The 22,728-nt window shown below is 52.9% G+C and overlaps 2 protein-coding genes across 6 annotated transcripts in view; both read right to left on the bottom strand.

Annotated features, from left to right (window-relative positions):
- The window catches only part of AKT2 (AKT serine/threonine kinase 2), a 29,480-nt gene extending 22,326 nt beyond the window's left edge, over positions 1-7,154 (bottom strand). For all 4 annotated transcript variants that reach the window (XM_038767331.1, XM_038767332.1, XM_038767333.1 and 1 more), the window contains exon 1: positions 7,091-7,154. The gene's annotated coding sequence lies outside the window, so the exon portion shown is untranslated. The remainder of the gene's footprint in view (positions 1-7,090) is intronic.
- A 4,804-nt stretch (positions 7,155-11,958) lies between these two features.
- On the bottom strand, positions 11,959-22,486 carry C26H19orf47 (chromosome 26 C19orf47 homolog). 2 transcript variants are annotated; one of them, XM_038767124.1, is made up of 9 exons: positions 19,347-19,488; positions 17,497-17,584; positions 16,938-17,052; positions 16,175-16,256; positions 15,922-16,059; positions 14,727-14,873; positions 14,279-14,349; positions 13,832-14,174; positions 11,959-12,519 (listed from the first exon to the last, which is right to left on the bottom strand). In XM_038767124.1, exons 1-9 carry the CDS (start codon positions 19,363-19,365, stop codon positions 12,425-12,427), a joined length of 1,098 nt encoding a protein of 365 aa, XP_038623052.1. In that variant the 5' UTR covers positions 19,366-19,488; the 3' UTR covers positions 11,959-12,424. The 2 variants fall into 2 exon arrangements, with proteins under 2 accessions (XP_038623052.1, XP_038623051.1); XM_038767123.1 differs by adding an exon at positions 22,448-22,486 and having other exon boundaries at positions 12,432-14,174; positions 19,347-19,419.
- Between the last annotated feature and the right edge of the window lie 242 nt (positions 22,487-22,728).

The following is a 22,728-nucleotide window of genomic DNA, read 5'->3' as shown; positions in this document are numbered from 1 at the left end:
ATGTGGCTCCTCACCGTGGCTCTGTCAGGCCTCCGGGGCAGGAGATGGGGGAGGTTGCATGAGCTGAACAACAAAACCCTTCCCCTCAGGCCGCTGGGTCCCACAAACGAAGGCATCCCTGAGGCCCTGGCGGCTCTGAAGCCGCCAAGAAGCCAGGGGGGGACGCCCGGGGGGAGATGCCGGGAATCCTGGAAACGGCCAGGGCAAAGGTCGTGGTGTGGGTACATGTCACCGTAACGTCAGGGTGGACAGCCACCTGCTTTTGCTAACCCCAGAGCAACATCAAATTAAACATAACAATTCTGCCCCACCGGGGGGTGGGGTGGGGTGTGTGTGTGTAGAGTGTGGCAATGTGGGTGTCTGCTTCCATCGGGAGCCGCCGGATTGAGAAAACAAACCCAGATGGCTTGGGGGAGACGTTTCTGGGAGACATTTTCACCAAACACTACGGGCTTTTGCCTCCTACCAATCCCCATCCCCGTCCGGGGGAGGGTGTTGTGAAAATCCGATGCCCACACGAAGGGCCATTTTCACGGGAGGAAAAAAACGTTCCAGTCCCCACCCCCCTGTTGACTTACGACAATCCCACCTCCCCATTTAGCCTCCATCCTCTGCCTCGGACAACACTGGGAGGGCAGGACTGTCTCTGGGTAAAAACCCACCTCCCTGGACTCGCAGCTGATTTTGTACAGCGAACACCACCGCGGGAACGACGGAGCTGAGAACTTAAACTTTTAGACTGTGAACCCACCCTTTTAGATTGTGAGCCCACTGTTGGGTAGGGACTGTCTCTATATGTTGCCAACTTGTACTTCCCAAGCGTTTAGTACAGTGCTCTGCACACAGTAAGCGCTCAATAAATACGATTGATGATGATTAAACACTCCGCGGTCTGGACGAGAAGGCGGAGCGTAAAAGAAAGTTCCAACGACTGCCTGATTGTCACCGCCTGCCACTGGCCCCTGTCCCCAAGATTAGCCGACGGGTCCCGGCCTTCCCACGTTGTGGCGAGGGGGAATCCTGCCTCAGTGCCCCTCAAAAACCTTGGCGGAGTCCGGCCCCTTATGGGTCAGCCCGATCTCACCCCAAAATCCGGCCCGCCCCCAATCTAACCTGCTTTCACTCTTCATTCGGCGCTCAGTACAGTGTTTTGCATTCACTCATTCAACCGTATTTATTGAGCGCTGTGTGCAGAGCACCGTACTAAGCGCTTGGGAATTACAAGTCGGCAACGTATAGAGACGGTCCCTACCCAACAACGGGCTCCCAGTCTAGAAGTGTGCTCACTTGGCATACAGTAAGCGCTCAATACATCCTTCATTCAAGCGCTTAGTAGTCCTTTGCATACAGTAAGCGCTCAATACATCCTTCATTCAAGCGCTTAGTAGTCAATCAATCAATCGTATTTATTGAGCGCTTACGGTGTGCAGAGCACTGTACTAAGCGCTTGGGAAGTACAAGATGGCAACATATAGAGACAGTCCCTACCCAACAGTGGGCTCACGGTCTAAAAGGGGGAGACGGAGAACAAAACCAAACATACTAACAAAATAAGATAAATAGAATAGATATGTACAAATAAAATAAGTAAATAAATAAATAGAGTAATAACTATGTACAGACATATATACATACATACAGGAGCTGTGGGGAAGGGAAGGAGGTAAGGTGGGGGGTATGGACAGGGGGAGAGGAAGGAATGGACTCAGTCTGGGAAGGCCTCCTGGAGGAGGTGAGCTCTCAGTAGGGCCTTGAAGGGAGGAAGAGAGCTAGCCTGGCGGATGGGCTTTGCATACAGTAAGCGCTCAATATACCCTTCGTTCAGGCGCTTAGTATAGTCTTTGGCAAACAGTAAGTGCTCAAAACGTCCTTCGTTCAGGCGCTTAGTACAGTGCTTTGCACCCAATAAGCGCTCCATACGACTGAATCCTTCCATCCCGTTCTCCTGCCCGCCCTTCCCCTTCCGTCTTATGTACTGAGCGCCGACTGGGTGTAAAGCACTGTACAGAGCGCTTCCCCCGCCCCCCCCCCATCACCTGCTCGGGGGGGTAAGGTTGGGGGGGCAGGATGCGCTCTCCAATCATCATCATCATCAATCGTATTTATTGAGTGCTTACTATGTGCAGAGCACTGTACTAAGCGCTTGGGAAGTACAAATTGGCAACATCTAGAGACAGTCCCTACCCAACAGTGGGCTCACAGCCTAAAAGGGGGAGACAGAGAACAAAACCAAACATACTAACAAAATAAAATAAATAGAATAGATATGTACAAGTAGAATAAGTAAATAGAGTAATAAATATGTACAAACAAATAGAGTAATAAATATGTACAAACATATATACATAGATACAGGTGCTGTGGGGAAGGGAAGGAGGTAAGATGGGGGGGATGGAGAGGGGGATGAGGGGGAGATCATCATCATCAATCGTATTTATTGAGCGCTTACTATATGCAGAGCACTGTACTAAGTGCTTGGGAAGTACAAATTGGCAACATCTAGAGACAGTCCCTACCCAACAGCGGGCTCACAGTCTAAAGGGGGGAGACAGAGAACAAAACCAAACATACTAACAAAATAAAATAAATAGAATAGATATGTGCAAGTAGAATAGAGTGATAAAGCGCTTAGTACAGTGCTCTGCACATAGTAAGCGCTCAATAAATACGATTGATGATGATGATGATGATAAATCTGTACAAACATATATACATAGATACAGGTGCTGTGGGGAAGGGAAGGAGGTAAGATGGGGGGGATGGAGAGGGGGACAAGGGGGAGATCATCATCATCAATCATATTTATTGAGCGCTTACTATGTGCAGAGCACTGGACTAAGCGCTTGGGAAGTACAAACTGGCAACATCTAGAGACAGTCCCTACCCAACAGCGGGCTCACAGTCTAAAGGGGGGAGACAGAGAACAAAACCAAACATACTAACAAAATAAAATAAATAGATATGTACAAGTAAAATAAATAGAGTAACAAATATGTACAAACATAGATACAGGTGCTGTGGGGAAGGGAAGGAGGTAAGATGGGGGGGATGGAGAGGGGGACGAGGGGGACATCATCATCATCATCATCAATCGTATTTATTGAGCGCTTACTATGTGCAGAGCACTGGACTAAGCGCTTGGGAAGTACAAATTGGCAACATCTAGAGACAGTCCCTACCCAACAGCGGGCTCACAGTCTAAAGGGGGGAGACAGAGAACAAAACCAAACCTACTAACAAAATAAAATAAATAGAATAGATATGTACAAGTAAAATAAATAGAGTAATAAATACGTACAAACATATATACAGGTGCTGTGGGGAAGGGAAGGAGGTAAGATGGGGGGATGGAGAGGGGGACGAGGGGGAGATCATCATCATCATCATCATCAATCGTATTTATTGAGCGCTTACTATGTGCAGAGCACTGTACTAAGCGCTTGGGAAGTACAAATTGGCAACATCTAGAGACAGTCCCTACCCAACAGCGGGCTCACAGTCTAAAAGGGGGAGACAGAGAACAAAACCAAACATACTAACAAAATAAAATAAATAGAATAGATATGTGCAAGTAGAATAAATAGAGTAATAAATCTGTACAAACATATATACAAATATTAAAATAGAGTAATAAATATGTACAAACATAGATACAGGTGCTGTGGGAAAGGGAAGGAGGTAAGATGGGGGGATGGAGAGGGACATGAGGGGGAGATCATCATCATCATCATCAATCGTATTTACTGAGCGCTTACTATGTGCAGAGCACTGGACTAAGCGCTTGGGAAGTACAAATTGGCAACATCTAGAGACAGTCCTTACCCAACAGCGGGCTCACAGTCTAAAAGGGGGAGACAGAGAACAAAACCAAACATACCAACAAAATAAAATAAATAGAATAGATATGTACAAGTAAAATAAATAGAGTAATAAATATGTACAAACATATATACAGGTGCTGTGGGGAAGGGAAGGAGGTAAGATGGGGGGATGGAGAGGGGGACGAGGGGGAGATCATCATCATCATCATCATCAATCGTATTTATTGAGCGCTTACTATGTGCAGAGCACTGTACTAAGCGCTTGGGAAGTACAAATTGGCAACATATAGAGACAGTCCCTACCCAACAGCGGGCTCACAGTCTACAAGGGGGAGAAAGAGAACAAAACCAAACATACCAACAAAATAAAATAGAATAGATATGTACAAGTAAAATAGAGTAATAAATATGTACAAACATATATACAGGTGCTGTGGGGAAGGGAAGGAGGTAAGATGGGGGGATGGAGAGGGGGACGAGGGGGAGATCACCATCATCAATCATATTTATTGAGCGCTTACTATGTGCAGAGCCCTGGACTAAGCGCTTGGGAAGGACAAATTGGCAACATCTAGAGACAGTCCCTACCCAACAGTGGGCTCACAGTCTAAAAGGGGGAGACAGAGAACAAAACCAAACCTACTAACAAAATAAAATAAATAGAATAGATATGTACAAGTAAAATAGAGTAATAAATATGTACAAACATAGATACAGGTGCTGTGGGGAAGGGAAGGAGGTAAGATGGGGGGGATGGAGAGGGGGACGAGGGGGAGATCATCATCATCATCATCAATCGTATTTATTGAGCGCTTACTATGTGCAGAGCACTGGACTAAGCGCTTGGGAAGGACAAATTGGCAACATCTAGAGACAGTCCCTACCCAACAGCGGGCTCACAGTCTAAAAGGGGGAGACAGAGAACAAAACCAAACATACCAACAAAATAAAATAGAATAGATATGTACAAGTAAAATAGAGTAATAAATATGTACAAACATATATACAGGTGCTGTGGGGAAGGGAAGGAGGTAAGATGGGGGGATGGAGAGGGGGACGAGAGGGAGATCACCATCATCAATTGTATTTACTGAGCAATTACTATGTGCAGAGCACTGGACTAAGCGCTTGGGAAGTCCAAATTGGCAACATCTAGAGACAGTCCCTACCCAACAGCGGGCTCACAGTCTAAAAGGGGGGGGGACAGAGAACAAAACCAAACCTACTAACAAAATAAAATAAATAGAATAGATATGTACAAGTAAAATAGAGTAATAAATATGTACAAACATAGATACAGGTGCTGTGGGGAAGGGAAGGAGGTAAGATGGGGGGGGATGGAGGGGGGACGAGGGGGAGATCATCATCATCATCATCAATCGTATTTATTGAGCGCTTACTATGTGCAGAGCACTGTACTAAGCGCTTGGGAAGTACAAATTGGCAACATCTAGAGACAGTCCCTACCCAACAGCGGGCTCACAGTCTAAAAGGGGGAGACAGAGGACAAAACCAAACATACTAACAAAATAAAATAAATAGAATAGATATGTACAAGTAAAATAAATAGGGTAATAAATATGTACAAACAGATACAGGTGCTGTGGGGAAGGGAAGGAGGTAAGATGGGGGGGATGGAGAGGGGGACGAGGGGGAGATCATCATCATCAATCGTATTTATTGAGCGCTTACTATATGCAGAGCACTGGACTAAGCGCTTGGGAAGTCCAAATTGGCAACATCTAGAGACAGTCCCTACCCAACAGCGGGCTCACAGTCTAAAAGGGGGGGGGACAGAGAACAAAACCAAACCTACTAACAAAATAAAATAAATAGAATAGATATGTACAAGTAAAATAGAGTAATAAATATGTACAAACATAGATACAGGTGCCGTGGGGAAGGGAAGGAGGTAAGATGGGGGGGATGGAGGGGGGACGAGGGGGAGATCATCATCATCATCATCAATCGTATTTATTGAGCGCTTACTATGTGCAGAGCACTGGACTAAGCGCTTGGGAAGGACAAATTGGCAACATCTAGAGACAGTCCCTACCCAACAGTGGGCTCACAGTCTAAAAAGGGGGAGACAGAGAACAAAACCAAACATACTAACAAAATAAAATAAATAGAATAGATATGTGCAAGTAGAATAAATAGAGTAATAAATCTGTACAAACATAGATACAGGTGCTGTGGGGAAGGGAAGGAGGTAAGATGGGGGGGATGGAGAGGGGGACGAGGGGGAGATCATCATCATCAATCGTATTTATTGAGCGCTTACTATGTGCAGAGCACTGGACTAAGCGCTTGGGAAGGACAAATTGGCAACGTCTAGAGACAGTCCCTACCCAACAGCGGGCTCACAGTCTAGAGGGGGGAGACAGAGAACAAAACCAAACATACTAACAAAATAAAATAAATAGAATAGATATGTACAAGTAAAATAGAGTAATAAATCTGTACAAACATAGATACAGGTGCTGTGGGGAAGGGAAGGAGGTAAGATGGGGGGGGATGGAGAGGGGGACGAGGGGGAGATCATCATCATCATCATCAATCGTATTTATTGAGCGCTTACTATGTGCAGAGCACTGGACTAAGCGCTTGGGAAGGACAAATTGGCAACATCTAGAGACAGTCCCTACCCAACAGCGGGCTCACAGTCTAAAGGGGGGAGACAGAGAACAAAACCAAACATACTAACAAAATAAAATAAATAGATATGTACAAGTAAAATAGAGTAACAAATATGTACAAACATAGATACAGGTGCTGTGGGGAAGGGAAGGAGGTAAGATGGGGGGATGGAGAGGGGGACGAGGGGGAGATCATCATCATCATCATCATCAATCGTATTTATTGAGCGCTTACTATGTGCAGAGCACTGGACTAAGCGCTTGGGAAGGACAAATTGGCAACATCGAGAGACAGTCCCTACCCACCAGCGGGCTCCTTAAACACCGCCTTCTTTCCGAGGGACGGGCAAGGGGGGGGGGGGTCCCAAAGCTGTCCTAGGCACCCGCCCTCTTGACCTTTCACCCCCCCCCAAGAAGCCCCCCTCCTCCAGGGCGCCCTCCCGGCCGGGCATCTCAGGAGAGGGGCGAGCGTCCGTTGTCGCTCCCCCCCGCCCCCGTGTGGGGAGAGATGGTACATTCCACCCTGGGCGCCCCAGGGGGTCTGGGCGGAACCATCGGCGCGGGCGGGGGGGGGGGGGGTGGGGGAGGTTACTGGAATGACCCCGAGGAGGAGAACGAAGCCGCCCTCACCTGTCACCGCCGGCCACCGCGACTCCTCGGGGGGCCCCGGGTCCGGCCCATCGCCGCCCTCCGCCGGCCGCTGCTCCTCACCCCCCACCGTCGGTCGGGCCTCCTCCGTGTCCGCCCCGACGGCTCCCCCCCGCCCCCCCCCCACCTTTACTCCCCCACCGGAACTACCGCCCTCGCCCTCCACCAACAGGAATTGACGTCAGGGGCGGGAGGGGGGAGATGGGTGCGCGCGCAGCCGCCGGGTCGGGGGCGGGCGGGGGGATGCGCAGGCGCGAAGGTGGCTGTGCGCCGGCGCAGAACCAATGGGGGGGCGGGGCAAGAACCCCGTGCGCAGGCGCAATGAGGAAAGCAGAGCGTCCGCCCACCTCCGTTGAAGAAGCACCTGCGCAGGCGCAGGCGGGGAAAGCGGCGACAGGGCGCATGCGCAGAATCAATCAATCAATCAATCGTATTTATTGAGCGCTTACTATGTGCAGAGCACTGTACTAAGCGCTTGGGAAGTACAAGTTGGCAACACATAGAGACAGTCCCTACCCAACAGTGGGCTCACAGTCTGAAAGGGGGAGACAGAGAACAGAACCAAACATACCAACAAAATAAAATAAATAGGATAGAAATGTACAAGTAAGATAAATAAATAAATAAATAGAGTAATAAATATGTACAACCATATATACAGGTGCTGTGGGGGAGGGAAGGAGGTAAGATGGGGGGATGGAGAGGGGGACGAGGGGGAGAGGACTTCCCGGCCCCCTTTGCGGCTGATTTGCATATAATAATAATTGTGGCATTTATTAATAATAATAATAATAATGTTGGTATTTGTTAAGCACTTACTATGTGCGAAGCACTGTTCTAAGTGCTGGGGAGGTTACGAGGTGATGAGGTTGTCCCACGGGGGGGGCTCACAATTTTAATGCCCATCTTACAGATGAGGTAACTGAGACACAGAGAATCAATCAATCAATCAATCAATCGTATTTATTGAGCGCTTACTATGTGCAGAGCACTGGACTAAGCGCTTGGGAAGTACAAATTGGCAACACATAGAGACGGTCCCTACCCAACAGTGGGCTCACAGTCTAAAAGGGGGAGACAGAGAACAGAACCAAACATACCAACAAAATAAAATAAATAGGATAGAAATGTACAAGTAAGATAAATAAATAAATAAATAGAGTAATAAATATGTACAACCATATATACAGGTGCTGTGGGGGAGGGAAGGAGGTAAGATGGGGGGATGGAGAGGGGGACGAGGGGGAGAGGACTTCCCGGCACCCTTTGCGGCTGATTTGCATACAATTATAATTGTGGTATTTATTAATAATAATAATAATGTTGGTATTTGTTAAGCACTTACTATGTGCGAAGCACTGTTCTAAGTGCTGGGGAGGTTACGAGGTGATGAGGTTGTCCCACGGGGGGGCTCACAATTTTAATGCCCATCTTACAGATGAGGGAACTGAGGCACAGAGAAGTGACTTGCCCAAAGTCGCACAGCCGACAGTTGGCAGAGCTGGGATTTGAACCCATGACCTCTGACTCCAAAGCCCACGCTCTATCCACTGAGCCACAGCAGCTTCCCCGCGCTTACTCTGTGCCGTCATCATCGTCGATCGTATTTATTGAGCGCTTACTATGTGCAGAGCACTGTGCTAAGCGCTTGGGAAGTACAAATTGGCAACATATAGAGACAGTCCCTACCCAACAGTGGGCTCACGGTCTAAAAGGGTCAGGGCCGGGACCGTAGAGTAAAATTACTCTATTTATTTTATTACTCTATTTATTTTATTACTCCATTTATTTATTTTACCTGTATATATCTATTCTATTTATTTTATTTTGTTAGTATGTTTGATTTTGTTCTCTGTGTCCCCCTTTTAGACTGTGAGCCCACTGTTGGGTAGGGACTGTCTCTATATGTTGCCAACTTGTACTTCCCAAGCGCTTAGTACAGTGCTCTGCACACAGTAAGCGCTCAATAAATACGATTGATTGATTGATTGATTGAGCAGCATGGCTCAGTGGAAAGAGCATGGGCTTTGGGGTCAGAGGTCATGGGGTCAAATCCCGGCTGGGCCACTTGTCAGCTGTGTGACTTTGGGCAAGTCACTTCACTTCTCTGGGCCTCAGTTACCTCATCCGGAAAATGGGGATTAAGACTGTGAGCCCCCCGTGGGACAACTTGATCACCCGGTAACCTCCCCGTGCTTAGAACAGTGCTCTGCACGTAGTAAGCGCTTAATAAATGCCATTAGTATTATTATTCCACACGGTGCTCACAGCCCTATTCCCCATTTTACAGATGAGGTAACAGGCACATAAGTGAAGTGACTTGCCCAAGGTCACAGAGGAAACAAGTGGTGCAATGCAGACTCCTTTGAGGAATGGGTAGATACGTGGCATCCCGTCCCCCGCCGCCCACATGGCCTCTTCTTCCACCTCTTCCAGAGCAGCTCGGGTTGTTTCGGTCAAAACTAAACTTCTGAAGATGAGCTATTTAGGTTCTACATTGCTTGGTCCCTTGTGCTACAGGATCAATCTATTCAGTAGTACTTTGTAGGAGTTGAGGAGAAACGCCTCTGGCCCATCCCGTAGCGTTTTATTCATTCAATCATGCATTCATTCATTCATTCAATCGTATTTATTGAGCGCTTACTATGTGCAGAGCACTGTACTAAGCGCTCGGGAAGTACAAGTCGGCAACAAGTTTTAGAGGTACTCCCTGCTGACTTCCCTACTAGAGGGCCAAACATCCTTTGTCCAGTGGACAACATGAGTCCTATTTACCCTGACCTCTCACTGCTTCTCCAATCTCACATTTCTTCCAGCCTCCAGGGCGTCTCTTCATGGGTGTCCCACAGCACCTCAAAACTCGCTGCATCCACACTCTGTCATTCAATCGTATTTATTGAGCGCTTACTGTGGGCAGAGCAATATAAAAATAAAAATGATTATGGTATTTGTTAAGCGCTATGTGCCAGGCACTGTACGAGGAAATGGTGTGGATACAAGCAAATTGGTTTGGATGCAGTCCCTATCCCCCATGAGGCTCACAGTGACGATCTCCATTTTACAGATGAGGGAACTGAGGCACAGAGAATAATAATGATGGTATTTGTTAAGCGCTGTGTGTCAAGCACCGTTCTAAGCGCCGGGGTGGATACAAGGTATTCAGGTTGTTCCAAGTGGGGCTCACAGTCTTACTCCCCATTTTACAGATGAGGGAACTGAGGCACAGAGAAGTGAAGTGACTTGACGAAGGTCACACACCAGACATGTGGGGGAGCCAGAATTAGAACCCATGACCTTCTGACCCCCAGGCCTGTGCTCTAACCACTATGCCAAGCTGCTCCTCTAAACTAAGTGCTTGGGAGAGTACAAAACAAGAATAAACAGATATATTCCCTGCCTACAATGAGCTTACAGTCTAGGTGGCCAGGTGTAGGCCAGAGAATTGTGACTCTTGTGAGCTGGAAAGACCACAGTCCTGGGCTGGTTGAGGGGCGTAGGCATAGCAATGCAACGGGATTGCAACAATCCATAGCCAACAGCTTCCAGTTCCAGCGGTCAGGAAAGCCAGGACACTCAATCAAATGAGCCTTGTATCGGCCAAGCTCCTATCCAGGTGGGTTTTCCGTTTCTGCACTTCCTCTCTTCTCCCGTTTGTAAACCTGTCAGTAGATCACAGCTTCGGCTTAATGAACCAGACTTCTTAGGTCTGTGTGCACCGGCCCCAACAACTCCTTTAAGTGAAACCACATCCTCCCCAACCCTCCCGTGGTGCCCAATATAACGTGCATCCCTCCTTCCCTCAGGCTGGCCGCCCATCATGGGCACAGGTTGAGCCTCCTTCCTTTGCCCCTCTCCTAGCTCCCGGTGCAGAGTGACTACAGGAGTGGGCGTGCTGGCTCTCCTATCAGACTGAGACGGGAAGAGGTAGGGAAGGGCTTCAGAGAAGCCCATCACCTTGCCCTCTCCTACCTCACCTCGCTACTCTCCTACTACAACCCAGCCCGCACACTTCGCTCCTTTAGTGCCATCCTACTAACTATACCTCAATCTCGTCTATCTCACCACCAACCCTTCACCCACATCCTGCCTCTGGCCTGAAACACCCTCCCTCCTGTCTGACAATGACTCTCCCCGCTTCAGAGCCTTATTGAAGGCCCATCTCCTCCCAGTGGCCTTCCCTAAAAAAAGCCCTCTTTTCTGTTTCTCCAACTCCCTTCTGTCACCCTGACTTGCACCCTTTTTTCATCCCCCCTTCCCATCCCCATAGTACTTATGTCCCTATCTGTAATTTACTTATACTAATGTCTGTCTCCCCTTCTAGACAATAAGCTCATTATGGGCAGGGAATGTGTCATCTATTGTCGTATTGTACTCTCCCAAGAACTTAGCCCAGTGCTCCACACAATTGTCTGACTCCTTCCTTTGCCCCACTCCTAGCTCCAAATACGGGGTAAGTGTGGAAGCAGGTGTGCTGGCTCCCACATCGGCCTGAGAGAGGGAAAAGGGGTAGGGAAGGAGAGAGAGCAGTGTCTACTTCTCCCCATGTTCATCCCCCCATGCAGAGTACAGCGTGTGGAAGTGTGCCACCTCCCAGACTGGCCTGACAGCCCCTGTGGTCCCACGGGGCCCGGCAAGGCTGGGTGGCCGCCCCCGGTGCTGTGGTAATGGGCAGAAAGGGGAGCAGAGAGGGCAGCTCATGTGTTGACAGACACCCTCGCGATGACCCCCGGCCGGAGGGCCTGTTGCCCCGGAGAGGTGGGGCTGAGGGGGGGAGGGAGGGCCATGCCCCGGCTGGCGATCCCCTCTGCCAGAAAGGAGTCCAGGAGGGAGGAAGGAAGAGAGGGAGGCAGGACGGGACCGCTTTGCTCGCGGTTTGGTTTTTAATCGACAGGAGCTTGGCTCTCGCTAGCCAGCCGATGGGCCCGGCTGCACAAAGCAGGGAGCCATCTTTCAGCAGTCTCCCTAGCGCGTGAGGAAACACTCAGCCCACACGGGGTACATTGCTCTACGTCTAAAAATTACAGTGAAAAACATTTTCTCCTTTGCCCCATCAGGGCAAACAGTAGGAAAGTCACAAAAAATATATTAAAACCGGCTTTTTCCCCCTCCCTTCCTCCCCCACCCACGAGACGGGCAGGGGAGACGCTCACCTGGCCGGACCCGTGTGCACACACCCTCCCAACACACGCACACGTCCCTCCCTAAGACCCGGCCGCCGACCCCAGTCCGTCCCCCCCAGCCCCCGAACTCATCTGGACGGTGGGGGAGGTGACCCGGCGACCCCCGGTGACCCTGGGCAACCCGCGGCGGCCGGTCCTAACAGTTCCGAGCAGCCGGGCGCCACGGGCGGCGGCGGCGAGGGCGCTCCAACGGACGGACGGTGGTGGGCAGGGAGCGGCGGGTGGGCGGGCCTTCCCAGCGGCACAAGAAACAGAAGAGAAATGAGTGTGAAGGAGGCAGGTCGGCAGGAGAGAGCAAAGTTGGGGGGCAGGGAAGGGGCCGTTCGGTCCGCCCCCTCCCCACGGGGAACCACCGCCCGCCGGCCCACCTGCCCTCCCACTTCACAGCTGGCTCGGCGGGTTAGCGGGGAGAAGGACTGCATGGGGCAGGGATGCCGGGTGCCCTCCGCCTACCACTGCCACCCCTGGAGTGTGCAGAGGAGCTTCCCCACCCTCTGTCACAGAGAGACCACCGAAGGGCTAGGCACCAATGTCAGGGCCCAAGAAGCCCCTGGGACAAACGCCCAGGGTACCCAGCGTGGCCAGGGTGAAGAGCACCACTGGGCACCTCTCCCCTCGGTTGCCCCGCTCTCCCTGGGGACCCAGGGAGAAGACATCCCAGGGGGAGGGGGTGGATTCGTTCTGGGAAGCGGCCCAAACCCAACCCAAAGTCCGTCTCTACCACCTGCTTCGGCGGTTTGCAGGGGCGGGTACCGGGCCAGAGGGAGCGCAGTGGAGGGCCCTTGTACCCCAGGCTACTGCAGTGGCCCAAGTATTTGGTGGGGAGGAAGAGAAGGAGAGGGAGGAGGAGGAGGAGGTTAAAATGAGGTGGTCCACAGGTTCTACCGTGGCTAGTTTCAACCCCACCCTTTTCGCCCAGAATAGAGCAGGGCTGAATGGGTCCAGAAGTAAACTGAGTGGGCCTCTCTTTAGGGGTGCTGGGGGGAGAGGGAGTGCGTGCTGGCCACACACGGTGACCTCTAAAGGCTGCTAGGAAGTGAAGTCCCACCCCAGGCGGGCCCATGAAAATCTCCAGGCACTCAGTAGCGCCTGCGTGGAGGCCTGGCCACAGCCCGGCTGCTTTCCCTGACACCTTCCTCCCAGCACGGCTAAAGGCCCCCTCAGCCCAGCTGGCTCGGTCCAGGCTGGCCGGGCTAAAGGCCCCCTCAGCCCGGCTGGCTCGGTCCAGGCTGGCCCACCCAGGGCGCTACCGTCAAGGATGGGGAGGGGAACAGGCCGAGCCAGGCCCAGGTTGCGCAGCTGAAGAGGTGCGGCGGCCGCGAGGGGCCGAGGGCAGCGCAGACAGAGTCCAGCGAGGCCGCGGGGCAGCCAGCGAGGGGCTAGTTGCTCTTGCGTCCGAGTCTCTTGAACACGCTCACGGGGCCCGTGTTGTCCATCTGGGCACTGTGACCCTCGCTGGCGCTGCCGCTACCGCTGCTGCTGCTGACGCTCGCGGACGCCACGGTTCTCTGAATGATGAGCCGGAACCTGGCCGGGGACTTACTCTTGGTGCTGGTCACTCTGCAGTCCTGGGCTTCGGGGGGCGGGGCCGCTTTGCCCAGTCTCTGGACCACGCTGACTTTGGCGACCGGCTTGGCCTTCCTCTCCGGTGCCCCCTGCCCGGCGTCGAGCCGTCGGAGGGTGGGGGCGGCCGGCTTGGCTTGGGAGCTGGTGGCCTTGGCCTTGACGGGGACGCCGGGCTTGGGACTGTCCTTGGGCAGGAGCTTGGACGTCCTCTTGAGGACTCCGGCGTACTGCAGCACCGAGCTACTGTCGTCGTCGCTGTCGGCCACCCGATCTTCCTCGGGTTCCAGGGCGTCCCCCAGGCGGCTGAAGACCCCGGTGGGCTGTGGGAGGAAGCAGAGGAAAATAGCGAGTGGAAGCGGGTCAGCCACCCACCACACTGCCCTGGCCCAGCCCCCGCTTTTTAGGCTACTTCCCCCACCCCCACCTTGTTGGCACTGGTGGTGTCCGCCTTGGTTTCAGCGCCGAGCCGGTCGAACACGGACGTCCGCTGGTGTCCTGGCGGGGCGAGAACCAAGGACGTTGGTCAGGGACCGACACCCTCCCGGCCGGTGGCCGCTGCTCGGACACCCGCCTGGGCCACCGCGTCACCCAGCCCGGCTTCTGCCCCATTCTGGGAGCTGGAGAGCAGCTGGCCCTCGGTGGGCTGAGAGAGAGACCTTCCGTGGGAGACCCAGAGGGAGCGGCGGGGGAGGGAGGGAGGCGGGACAGATCCCACATTGGATGGGGAGGTAGGGGAGGGTGACCCAGGATTGTAGCAAGTACCAGAAGTGACAGAGGAGACCTGACAATGGGAAGGTGATGAAGAGGGGAGATGGGGCAGGTGGGCACAGGAAAGGGGGTGAACCAGAGGGAAGGCGCCCCAGGCTGAGTACCCCTGGCGGCTTGCTGCTCCAGGATCTTGCGTGTCCGCGGAGTGGTCCCCTTGGGCATGTTGATGATGTACTTCCCCTCCATCTCCGCCGTCACCCGGCGCCGCTTCACTGGGACGTCGGGGCTCTCGTCCACAGAGTCGGCCACAGCTGGGGACGGTGAGAGGCCAGGGGAGGGGTTGCAGCAAACCTGTTGCCGACCTGGCCTCCTGCCCACCCCCAGGAGACCCGATCCTAGAAGGGAGCTCTCAAACACACCAAACATGCTCACACGCGAATGCACTCAGAGACACCTTCACGCTCAGTCATCTATTCAATCGTATTTACTAAGTGCTTACTGTGTGCAGAGCACTGTACTAAGCGCTTGGAAAGTATGTCACACCAATACAAACTTACACATAGATAATCTCCCAGGCAGCCTCCCACATACGTGTTCACCTATGCCTATGCCAGGCTGGCCCCTTTCCATGCCCAAACCCTGCCTCCGGCCAGGTGCCCGGCTGTACCTGAGGCTTCGGCCTCACCAAACCCACCGACCCCAGGCTCCAGTGAGGCGGAGGAGGGGTAAGCTGCCCTGGTATGTGCCCAGAAAGATAATAATAATAATAATTAGGGTATCTGTTAAGCACTTACTATGTGCCAAGCATTGTAGTAGGCGCTAGGGTAGATAATCAGGTAATCAGGTCTGACCCGATCCCCATCCCACATGAGGCTCACAGTCTAAGGGGAAAGGGAACAGGTAATTCAACCCCATTTTACAGACAAGGAAACCGAGGCCCAGAGAAATTACATGCCTTCTCCAAGGTCACCCAGCTGTCAAATGGCAGGTGGTGGGGGCTTCCAGAGAGCAAGAGGGCACAGCTTCCCTAGGGATAGCATTCCTGCCTCGCGGTCCCGGAGCAAGGATGCCGGCCAGGTGTCGGGATGCCTGGTTCGGTGCCGGCTCCCGGGTCCCCAGTCCCACCTGCCCGAACAGCCCCCAAGATGGTCCTCTTCACCCCTGGAGCCTGGTCCCGCCCCCACAAAGCCCTCTGAGACAAAGTCCTGCCATCAGCCCCGCCCCAGAGAGCAAGCCCTGAGGCCAATCGGCCCCCACCCACAGGCCCCTCCGAGAATGAGGCCTGCGGCCAGCCCCGACCCCACGTCCCCCGCCTTCTGAGAGCGAGGCCCGCAGCCAGCGCACCCCCACCCCCCACACCTGCGGCCTTGGCGTTCTTCACTGCCATCTTGTTGGACACGGTGACGGAGATCTTAGAAGTGGCAGACTCGGGCCGCCGCACCGGAGTGGAGGGGGGTGAGTCCCGGCTCAGGCTGTTGGCGATCATCCGCGTGGCCGCTGGGAGAAGGGGGTGGCTGGGTCAGCGCTGAGGCCTCAGCAGGCTCTTCGTTCTCCCCTCCTCCCAACCCGACTCCTCCTCCTCCTCCTCGTCCCCAGCCAGGCCCACACTCACCGCTGTTGGCACTACGCCTCAGTTCCGACTGCAGGCCACCAGGGCTGGAGGACATGGACTCGGTCGCCGCCTTGCACACATCCTGGAGAAGGCAAGTTTGGGGGGTTCCGCACGGTTGTGGGGCAAGGCACAAAGCCCCCATCCGAACACCTGGGCCCCTGTGGGCACGGGGACTGACACACTGCCTGGAAGGGGAACGGCCCCCTCACTGCGTGCTAGGTATAGGCCCGCATCAGAGATGGCTCAATTGGGCTCTTACTTAAGGGGCCCAGGACCAAGGGTCAAACCTGGGATACCAACTCCTCTCCAAGACCCTCCTGGTCAGAAAGAACGGTTTAAGAGCCTTGGGTAATGTCAGTGACCTCTCTAAGGTCAGGCTAATCCAACTAGGAGGTGGCTGCCAGGGTGGATGCTACCTCAGGGGACGGGGAAGAAGAGGGTAGAGTGAGAGAGACACTCTGAGGAGCGAGCTCCAGGGCTGAGCCAGCTCCCGGCCTGACGGGCCCCAGGGCTCGTCGTGGGCAGGGAATGTGTCTATTTATTGTTGTTTGGTACTCTCCCAGGTGCTTGGTACAGTGACCCGCACACAGTAAGCGTTCAATAAAAATATGACCGAATGAATGAATGATCCCTCAAAACACAGTCTGGTGACATTAAGGAGAAGCGGACCCCTGAGGCTGGAGGTTGAGGCCGGGAGCCGGGACTGGCCTCCTGAGACCCCACCTCCCCAGCTGGCATCAGCGAGAGGGCCACGGGCACCCACCTGGCGGTACACCACCTTGGCGTGCTTGAGGATGGCGATGATGTCACCCACGACAGTCACCCCTAGCTCATTCATGATCTCCTTGTTGAGGTCCAGCAGCATGTTCTTCTGGATCCTGCCAGGGAGAGAGGAGCGCTGGGCTCAGGCCCAACGAGCCTACCTGGGGGGGGCCTCGACTCGGCCCGGCTGGCCATGGTTTGGCTCCTCTTTTCCATCGGCTTAAGCCCAAGCCTTCAGGGAAGCCTTCCCGCAACTCCTACCGCTCCGTGCCTCCTGGCTAATCCGTTCCCAGAGGGCGAGATCGGGCTTTCTACCTCTCCTGTGCTGTCCCCACCACGTTCCCCGGCTCTCGCACGCCACTATCTGCTCTGTGACCTTGGTCAAATCGCTTCACTACTCTGGGCCTCGGTTACCTCATCTGTTATTTGGGGATCGAGACTGTGAGCACCATGTGAGACAGACACTGTCCACCTCGATTTGCTTACAACCACCCCTGCGCTTAGTTCAGTGCCCGGCACAGTGAGCCCTTAACAAATATCATCACTATTATCATTACTACCTGTTGTCCACAAACATCACGGCGTAGTTAACGGCAGGTCCTGGTGGGATCCCAGCTTCCTTAAAGAACTGGATCCACTCTGACGTGGCTGCAAGAAGGAGGGGGAGAACTTGGTGAGACCCCCTTCCCCCCCACCCCAACCAACCTCTAGGCTGAGCTCATTGTGGGCAGGGCAGGTGTCTGTTTATTGTTATATTTTACTTTCCCAAGTGCTCAGTACAGTGCTCTGCACACAATAAGCACTCAATAAATACGATTGGCTGGCTGGCTGATGCATGGAGGACTTCGCTGGCTTTCCGAGCTGGCCCCCCAAACCAATCTCCGACCCCCTCAGAGCATAGGTTGCAAAACCCAAACCCGCACACCCACTCCCCGCCTGCTTGTGGCCTCCTTGTTCTCAGTTCCAAATCCCACGTCTTCTGGGAACCCTTGCCTGACCACCGCCAGCCTGTCCCGAACAGCATGGCGTGGCGGATAGAGAACAGGCCTGAGAACCAGGTCATGGGTTCTAATCCTGACTCTGCCACTCGCCTGCTGTGTGATCCTTGTCAAGTCACTTCACTTCTCTGTGCTTCAGTTACCTCATCTGTAAAATGGGGATTGAGTCTGTAAGCCTCACACGGGACAGGGACTGTGTCCAACTTGATTTGCTCATAACCACTCTAGTGCTTAATACAGTGCCTGGCACATAGTAAGCACTTAATACCATCATCACCATCAACTCCCAGCCCTGCCAGTCTTGTCCCCCAGTTTGCCTGCCACCTCCTCACGCTTACGGTCTGTGCCCAGGGAAGCCCACGCCCGCAGAGTCGGTCTGTCTGCCATCTCCGTGAACTAATTGGCTCCCCTTCCCTCCCCCGCCCCCCCCGAACAGGTCCAGCACAACCAGTCAGTTCAGCCCCAGGCTCTGGGAGGGGGCACAGGTTGGCAGAGCCCAAGCCAGCCATGCCAGTCAGAAGAGGTCCACGGGGGCTGCCCCTGAGGCACAGAGCTGACAGTGGAGCCCTGGGTGGCAGAGACACTGGCTTGGCACCATACAGACAGCTGGCTGGGCTGCGACCACTCTCAGTGTGGGGAGAGCTGATGGCAGGGAACCAGCTGGGGCTACTCTGGGGCTACTCCCAGACTAAGCCCCGCTTTTCCTCATCTCCCACTCCCTTCGGCATCGCCCCGACTTGCTCCTTTTGTTCTTCCCCCCCATCCCAGCCCCACACCACTCATGTCCATATCTGTCATTTTATTTATTTGTACTTATGTCTGTCTCCCCCCTTCTAGACTATAAGTTCATGGTGGCCAGGGAATGTCACTTTTTATTGTTGCACTGTACTTCCCCAAGCGCTTAGTACAGTGCTCTGCACACAGTAGGTGCTCATTAAATACAACTGAATGAACGAACGCTCTACTTCAGTAGTTAGCGAATGCCACCCTCTAGGCTGTAAGCTCATCCCTCTAGACTGTAAGCTTGTTATGGGCAGGGAATGTGTCTATTTTCTATTGTGCTCTCTCAAGCGCTCAGTATAGTGCTCTGCACACAGTGAGTGCTCAAATAAATACCACTGACTGGTGATGGAGATGACAGGGAGATGGAGCAAGGGACCTCAATGGGCATCCAGGAGTCCACGTGCCCACAAAAGGAAAACCGGTCTCTAGGCCTACCTGACAGGTGCAAGAAATCCCCTAAGTCCTGTGGCAAAGGGGCTCCAGGCCTCAATGTTGCCCCCACCCCCACCCAGCCCCGCCAGCAGAGCGGCATTCCCCAAGGTCGCAGCTGTCACTGCTCTTCCGCTGCCCAGGGACTCCCCACCCCCATCCCAGGGGCCAGGAAAGCCGGGAGGAGGGTACAGACTCACCCATGGTAACAGACACCATTGTGGAGGACCCTCCCGGGGTGGGGATGGGCAACTTGCTCCTTTCCAGAACAACCTGGGGGCGGGTGAGAGGAAGGAAAGTGGGAAGGGAGAGAGGGAGGGGAGCAAGGGAAGAGAGGAGGAAGGGAGAGAGAGGGACGGGAGGAAGAGAGGAAAGGGAGGGAGGAAGGAGAGGAACAGAGGGAAGGGAGAGAGAAAAGGAAGGAAAAGAGAGGGAAGGGAGGCAAGGGAGGGATGAGAGAAAGAGAGGGAAGGGTAGGAGAGGAGGAAGGGAGAAAGGGAGAAGAGGGAGGGAGAGGAGCATGTGAGTCTGGAGCCGGCGTGCCTGGGCCACGACTCAGGATACAGGAATAGCCTGCGAGCAGGAATTAGTCCCAGCTCCCCCCGCCCCCCTCCTTTCTCAGAAAGGTCTTTGGGATGAAGGCAAAGCTCCGTGTTGGGGGGGGGAGGGGGTCCCTCGGGGGGCGGGCTACGTCCCGGGTTGGGGGGTGCATCGAAGGAAGGACTGCTCCTCCGGGAGACTGGCTGGGTCTTGGGGAAAGGTCCCGGTGGTCGGGAAGGGGGAAGGGGTCCCCGGGAAGGGTTTCTGGAGGGAGAGGCGAGGAGGGGAGGACCAGGGATCTGGGCAATGTGGGAGGTGGGTCTCCGCGAGAGCGGGGCCCAGAGAGAGGGTCGCTTCCCGGAGGGGGCTTCTTGGGTCGGGGTCCCGGATCAATCAATCAATCATATTTTTTGAGCGCTTACTGTGTGCAGAGCACTGTACTAAGCGCTTGGGAAGTACAAGTTGGCAACATATAGAGACAGTCCCTACCCAACAGTGGGCTCACAGTCTAAAAGGGGGAGACAGAGAACAAAACCAAACATACTAACAAAATAAAATAAATAGAATAGATAGGTACAAGTAACATAAATAGAGTAATAAATATGTACAAACATATACACAGGACCTCAAGGCCCTACTGAGAGCTCACCTCCTCCAGAAGGCCTTCCCAGACTGAGCCCCTTCCTTCCTTTCCCCCTCATCCCCCTCTCCATCCCATCTTACCTCCTTCCCTTCCCCACAGCACCTGTATCTATGTTTGTACATATTTATTACTCTATTTATTTATTTTGCTTGTCCATATCTATTCTATTTATTTTATTTCGTTAGTATGTTTGGTTTTGTTCTCTGCTTCTCCCTTTTAGACTGTGAGCCCTCTGTTGGGTGGGGACCATCTCTCTATGTTGCCAACTTGGACTTCCCAAGCGCTTAGTCCAGTGCTCTGCACACAGTAAGCGCTCAATAAATACGATTGATTGATGATTGACTGTTGGGTAGGGACTGTCTCCCTGTGTTGCCAACTTGTACTTCCCAAGCGCTTAGTACAGTGCTCTGCACACAGTAAGCGCTCAATAAATATGATTGATTGATTGATTGATCTCGGGGTGGGCGGTCCCGCGGGGGGCAGGGGCTGAGTGCCGGGAGGGGGTCCCGGGCAAGGCCTCCCGGACCGAGGGGGATCTCTGGGTGGGGAGGGAGGCAAGGTCCCGGGGGACTCAAAGCTGCTTCCTGGGGGAAATTGGGGAGTGGGGCGCCCTGGAGGAGGAGAAGGAGGAGGGGGGGGAGCCCCATGCCCTGCACCCCCTTCTTCTGGCCCTGCCCAAATCAATCAATCAATCGTATTTATTGAGCGCTTACTCTGTGCAAAGCAATGTACTAAGCTCTTGGGAAGTCCAAGTTGGCAACATATAGAGTCAGTCCCTACCCAACAGCGGGCTCACAGTCTAAAAGGGGGAGAAAGAGAACAAAACCAAACATACTAACAAAATAAAATAAATAGAATAGATATGTACAAGTAAAATAGAGTAATAAATATGTACAAACATATATACAGGTGCTGTGGGGAAGGGAAGGAGGTAAGATGGGGGGGTGAAGGGGGGGTGAAGAGGGGGACGAGGGGGAGAGGAAGTCTCCTGCGATAAATCAATCAATCGTATTTATTGAGCGCTTACTGTGTGCAGAGCACTGGACTAAGCGCTTGGGAAGTACAAGGTGGCAACATATAGAGACGGTCCCTACCCCACAGTGGGCTCACAGTCTAAAAGGGGGAGACAGAGAACAAAACCAAACCTACTAACAAAATAAAATAAGTAGAATAGATATGTACAAGTAAAATAAATAAATAAATAGAGTAACAAATATGTACAAACATATATACATAGATACAGGTGCTGTGGGGAAGAGAAGGAGGTAAGATGGGGGGGTGAAGGGGGAGAGGAAGTCTCCTGCGATCAATCAATCAATCGTATTTATTGAGCGCTTACTGTGTGCAGAGCACTGGACTAAGCGCTTGGGAAGTCCAAGTTGGCAACATATAGAGACGGCCCCTACCCAACAGTGGGCTCACAGTCTAAAAGGGGGAGACGGAGAACAAAGCCAAGCATACGAACAAAATAAAATAAATAGAATAGATATGTACAAGTAAAATAGAGTAATAGAGTAATAAATCTGTACAAACATATATACATATATACAGGTGCTGTGGGGAAGGGAAGGAGGTAAGATGGGGGGGTGAAGAGGGGGAGAGGAAGTCTCCTGCGATCAATCAATCAATCGTATTGATTGAGCGCTTACTGTGTGCAGAGCACTGGACTAAGCGCTTGGGAAGTCCAAGTTGGCAACATCTAGAGACGGTCCCTACCCAACAGCGGGCTCACAGTCTAAAAGGGGGAGACAGAGAACAGAACCAAACCTGCTAACAAAATAAAATAAATAGAATAGATATGTACAAGTAAAATAAATAGAGTAATAGAGTAATACATCTGTACAAACATATATACATATATACAGGTGCTGTGGGGAAGGGAAGGAGGTAAGATGGGGGGGTGAAGAGGGGGAGAGGAAGTCTCCTGCGATCAATCAATCAATCGTATTTATTGAGCGCTTACTGTGTGCAGAGCACTGGACTAAGCGCTTGGGAAGTCCAAGTTGGCAACATGTAGAGACGGTCCCTACCCAACAGTGGGCTCACAGTCTAAAAGGGGGAGACAGAGAACAAAACCAAACATACTAACAAAATAAAATAAATAGAATAGCCCCTCACCTGTTAGCGGCAGCGGCTGCCCCGACCCATCCCACCAACTGACCCACCCCTCCCTCCCTCCTCCTCCACCCCTCCCGCCACACCGGAAGTGCTTCCCTGACCCCGGAAGCAGTTTCTCCCCTTCTCCCGCCTAGAGCGCCCTCCCCTCTTCCTCCTCGCCTACGCCGAGGCCTCCGGGAGAGGGGGGGTCTCTCTAGCCGCTCGGGAGCATAGAGTTGAAGCCTGGGGGTCCCGTCGTTCTGTATTAATAATAATGACTCGTTCATCCAGTCAGTCGTATT

This window comes from Tachyglossus aculeatus, chromosome 26 (assembly GCF_015852505.1).
Source record: "Tachyglossus aculeatus isolate mTacAcu1 chromosome 26, mTacAcu1.pri, whole genome shotgun sequence".
Lineage (NCBI taxonomy): Eukaryota > Metazoa > Chordata > Mammalia > Monotremata > Tachyglossidae > Tachyglossus > Tachyglossus aculeatus.
Note: the sequence above shows the minus strand (reverse complement) of the source record. Positions and strands in the feature narration are given on the sequence as shown.